The 5,506-nt window shown below is 34.0% G+C and overlaps 1 protein-coding gene across 1 annotated transcript; it reads right to left on the bottom strand.

The window, feature by feature from the left end:
• Positions 1-331: 331 nt before the first annotated feature.
• On the bottom strand, positions 332-3,644 carry LOC107691430 (yae1 domain-containing protein 1-like). The gene is given in 4 exon segments (XM_016490021.1): positions 332-725; positions 1,412-1,701; positions 2,987-3,108; positions 3,359-3,644. Coding segments are annotated over 4 exon segments (666 nt in total). The 5' UTR covers positions 3,470-3,644; the 3' UTR covers positions 332-582.
• Positions 3,645-5,506: the final 1,862 nt, after the last annotated feature.

Genomic DNA, 5,506 nt, shown 5'->3' with positions numbered 1-5,506 from the left:
ATTTTGATTTCATTAAGATTGTTTGGAAATACATTTTTTAAATATACTTTTATGATTTGAAGTACACTACAAGAACACATTCAATTCAACTATGTGTGTATTCAATACAATTATGCATACTTTTTCCATCAGGGCAGCTTTGTGACATTACATCCAAATTGTGCCAATTATGTTTAATAAAATATATTGTATTTATCTAAAATGGCTCAAATTAACTTCAGATAAATAAGTAGTTACATAACAACTTGATTAAATAAATAGCTTTTATTTTGTGGTAAATGGTACAATGGTAAATGTGTGAAAAAGTTAGATAAAAACAAATAAATGGATGGAGGTTGACTGGAAAGAATTGATTTTTGTTTTTAAACTTTACATCAGATCATTTATAATATAAAACTGTTGTAGTACAATCCAGCAAAACTGCAGTTCAATAGAATCACAGCAATGAAAAATAAAATCCCCTTAAATACACAAATCAATTTGAGTCAAATAATGCACAGGCTATTTTCTTTCCGGGAATTTGCTTGTTATTTCCTGCCCACACAGGATGTTATTCAGATACTCTGCTGCAGTGGATCCACTTCAAGTGTCTATGAGCTGCTGAATGTGAAGTTTTAATTCTTCAGGAATCCCCAGTTCTGTTAATAAGTCCAAGCAGCACTTTAGCAGCCGTTTCAGACTCTCTCCTGTAGACAAAGAATGCTGGCAAAGAGTTCTTGGTGAATCTTCACTCCAACGTTTCCACAGCAGTCATTATTCGCTCTACCTCTCCCACAACAGTCCCCATTATTTACAATTATGCATACTTTTTCCATCAGGGCAGCTTTGTGACATTACATCCAAATTGTGCCAATTATGTTTAATAAAATATATTGTATTTATCTAAAATGGCTCAAATTAACTTCAGATAAATAAGTAGTTACATAACAACTTGATTAAATAAATAGCTTTTATTTTGTGGTAAATGGTACAATGGTAAATGTGTGAAAAAGTTAGATAAAAACAAATAAATGGATGGAGGTTGACTGGAAAGAATTGATTTTTGTTTTTAAACTTTACATCAGATCATTTATAATATAAAACTGTTGTAGTACAATCCAGCAAAACTGCAGTTCAATAGAATCACAGCAATGAAAAATAAAATCCCCTTAAATACACAAATCAATTTGAGTCAAATAATGCACAGGCTATTTTCTTTCCGGGAATTTGCTTGTTATTTCCTGCCCACACAGGATGTTATTCAGATACTCTGCTGCAGTGGATCCACTTCAAGTGTCTATGAGCTGCTGAATGTGAAGTTTTAATTCTTCAGGAATCCCCAGTTCTGTTAATAAGTCCAAGCAGCACTTTAGCAGCCGTTTCAGACTCTCTCCTGTAGACAAAGAATGCTGGCAAAGAGTTCTTGGTGAATCTTCACTCACGCCTCCAACGTTTCCACAGCAGTCATTATTCGCTCTACCTCTCCCACAACAGTCCCCATTATTTGAGCACCTAGATTCTCCACCTTGGTTCCTTTGCTCGACATTTAGGTCCTCCATGTCATCCACCATCTCAGTCACACTAGGTGGAGGCCTCTGCTGGGCTTTCCTCATGTCCTCCACCAGTCCGTCCTCATGCGTCTCCAATCTCTGAAGCACATCAGTAACTGATGCTAAAGCAGGGCTTCCAGTCAGCTGAATCTGACACCAGCATCAAACAGCACTGTGGAAGGAGAAGACAATGTGACAATGGTCAAAAAGAAGAAAGGACACAATAGCTTTAGGATATGAGCAGGCATAGTGGCACAAAAAGGGACATTTTTAGATTTGATTTAAACTGCATGGTCCTTTTTTATACGAGTGAATTGATCATGATGTGCAAAGTAGTGTTATTTTAATATTATTTAATACTTTATAACAATTAAAGGTTTTATTAATATTTTGAATTCTCTTTTATTTTTATATTTCAGTTTTCATTTTAGTTAGTTTAATATTATGAGTAATTTTAAATATTATTTAAATTTAACACGAATATTTTATTTTATTTCAGCTTTATTTCAATTAACAAAAACATTGTTAGCAGCTTTAGTTAACAATAATAACCCTGGTGTAAACTTGACAAGTGTTATTTTATTATTATTATTTATAGGCTATTATAGTATTTATTAATATTTACATTAGCTTTCATTTGTATATTTTCAATTTTAGCCTAGGTTTTTAGTAGTTTTGCTTTGTGCTTATTTCATTTGTATTCGTTTTTAAATATTTCTATTCAGCTTTATTTTATTTGATATTAGTTTTAGTATTTCAGTACAGTTAGCGATAACAACACAGCTTGACAAGCAATATGAATTCAAAATGATTATCTTTTTTTGTTGTTGTTTAAAACAAATGCCAATTCCTTTGACGTTTTGTTGTACTTTTTATTACCAGAACGTTCTGAGAATGTTAGTTTTTGTTGAAAAAATAACCTACACAGAACAATCCTAGAACGGTAGGAATTGGTTCCCAAACAATACCAAATAGAAACCACACAAACATACATACAAACCATCAGGGGAACATTCTGTGTTTACTAGTACTGTATTTTAAAATGCAGAGCACTAATTCCTAGTATGGGTCACCATACTTGGCCACATGTCACTTCACTCAAATTAGCGCATATTTCATTAAAAAATGAACTTGTAATACAAAAAATGTTTGCAATTATCAATGTAATCAATCAGCTGGGTAAGGCGATAATTAGTAGTTTTTTTTACCCAATTCACCTGAAGTGTCTCGCCTTAACCATATCATCATATTATAGTTTGTATAGACCAGTCACGTGATTGTCCCTAAACTCATTACTTGTAAAGCATAATTATTAAGATATTATAGACACAACATACCTATATAGAGTGGTTAACTACATACATATAATTCATTTTTACTGTTGGGCGTTTTTTTGCATAGATTTCTACTAAAAAGGCCATAAAATGATGAGAGATAAGACAAATGCACCTGCTTACCTCATGATTCCTTTAAGCTGACCGATGACTGTCATTTTAGTGGCTCCTTCCGTGTATCCCATGTTAAAACCAGCCTGTAGAGACGCTTCTTTCTCTGCATCACTGCCATCTCTGAAACCATCCTGACAGAAAACCACATGGCAGTCGTTTCTAGACTGCGCTACTTTCACTAGCTATACACCCCTGGTTTTTCTTTTGCACGTTACCAGTGAACGAGAAAACGTGAAAAAACTCTCACAATGCATGAACGGTCTAACACTCATTTAGACTGTGGGGGGAAAACGAATAAAAACGATACAAAAATATTTCAGTAGAAGCATGTTTATGCATGTGCATTAAAGGTTCGAGATTAATAAACGACTGTTCACGTACCTTTGCGCGTTTTTCCATGTTGTATTTCCATTCTTTGTTCTGGAGACTATTATCATCCACATCCTCGTCGAACACATCCTCACTAGCCGCCACTGATTTCACCCACGACATGATGTTTCCAAGCTATGAATCGCGACAGTTAATCTCACTGAGTGTGAACTTAACGTGAAAATGTATCCGATGAGTAAAAGATATTTGTTTGGGCCTTTGACAGGATCCATAAACCACATCCACGTGGTCATGTGACTGCTTCTTCTTCTTCTTCTTTACATTTTATTGGCGGTTGGCGAAATCGGTTGATAAATGTAAACGTTATCGTGTTTTTATCCAGAAAAAACCGCAGCTCCTCCGTTTACCTCCATTTATTTTTAAGGCAGTCTTGCCCTCACAAACATGGCGGACGCGTTGACGTATCGCAACAACGGCTCAAAGCGGCCAATGAGGAGTCTAGGTATTTATATGTCTATGGTTGCCAACCCCAAGCGCTACCGTCAGCGCCACTTGCTGGTCCGATACTGCTCCCGCTGCACTGTGAAAAAGCTGGTCATGTGACTGACTTCATCAGAATGCATATGAAGCTCTTTTCTTCTTCTGGTCGCATCTGGGCGTATTTTCCACATTATGTCGCCACCTGCTGGTCTGCCTGTGAAGCGCAGGAGTTTATTTAAAGCAGCACTATGTAACTTTTTCTGTGTTCAAAATTTGCAAAATGTATATAATGAGCGAGTACATCATGAATTCATCTTCCAAACCGCGTTTTTGTCTTATTCCGAATCACTACGGTACACTTATAACAAGTACTTATATTTGGACTATTGTAGCCTGGTCGGTTCGTCACCGCTGCGGAGTAACACATACCTGCGTGAATCGCCATAGACATAAACTTAGAGAAGTAGCTCCGGTTGGAATGTTCTTCCGCGGGATGTGTGCAGTTCTGTTTATTAGCTTTTGTAGCTATGTAGCTGTTTATTAGCTATGTAACTTTTGGCTAGAGTGCCAAAAGTTACATAGTGCTGCTTTAACCTGTGATGTCACGAATCATTTAACGTGATATCTATAAATAAGAATGTCCTCTTGTTTTCTCTGCAATTAATTATGGTGTAGTTTGCTTATTTAGAGATGTGATATTGGTTGATATGCCTATAGCCAATCTAACTGATACAATATGTGGTCAAATTTGTTTTTCACCGTCTAAAAATCGTTCTCTATTTTTAAAGGAGGTTGCTACCAAGTCTTGCTCTATTGCTTATTGGACTAAATTTGTTAGAATTCTTAAGTGGGAAAGTGTTTGGTTATTACCTCACAAGTTTTTTGTTACAAACAAGATAAAAGAAATCTCTTTCCAAATAATTCATAAATTCTATCCTGTTAAACATTTTCTCAGTAAGTTTAAGAAGAATATTGATGTCAATTGCTCTTTTTGCTCTTTGCTCTCGGAAACAGTACCCCACATCTGTAGTTATGTTATGATGATGAATTATGACTTAATTTTAATTTGCATTTTGAAAATGTAGTTTTGGGATTTTTTAGTTATGGTAATGTGAATAATGAAGCTTTTGTTAATCTATTTTATTAAGTTTCACATTCATAAGTGTAAATGTTCTAACAACAAAAACCCTGTTTCACAGTGTTTTATAAAGAATTGGAAAACTATTTTGTACTATTCAACATAGTACTAATAGAAAGGCAATCAAATTCAATCTTTAAAATCTTTGAGTAATGCAAAGGTCCTGCGTGTCTATGATTGTACTTTTCTTTTATTTTCTTTCTTTTATTCTTTATACTGTCTGTTGTATTGTTTTGTGTTTGTCGTTTAAAGCATAATAATAAATAAATAAATAAGAATGTCCATGCTAAATTAGATTTACTAACGATTCAGTGTGGATATTAACATTTTAGTACTAAATTATGTCCAATGAAGACGAGCCTGCGCTTTAATGTAGTTAAGTATATTGAAAAGAAAAAATATTTTTAATACAAATTAAATTTAAATTAGTGTAATAGTAGTCAATTATTGTTATAATATATATATATATATATATATATATATATATATATTTGGGAAGGTTACTTTGGAAATGTAATAGGTTACAGATTACAAGTTACCCTACTTAAAATGTAATAAGTAGTGTAACTTTTCAATTACTT

This window comes from Sinocyclocheilus anshuiensis, unplaced genomic scaffold, assembly GCF_001515605.1.
Source record: "Sinocyclocheilus anshuiensis isolate Anshui unplaced genomic scaffold, SAMN03320099.WGS_v1.1 scaffold106, whole genome shotgun sequence".
Lineage (NCBI taxonomy): Eukaryota > Metazoa > Chordata > Actinopteri > Cypriniformes > Cyprinidae > Sinocyclocheilus > Sinocyclocheilus anshuiensis.
The sequence above is the reverse complement of the archived record's forward strand: the minus strand, read 5'-3'. Positions and strand labels throughout refer to the sequence as shown.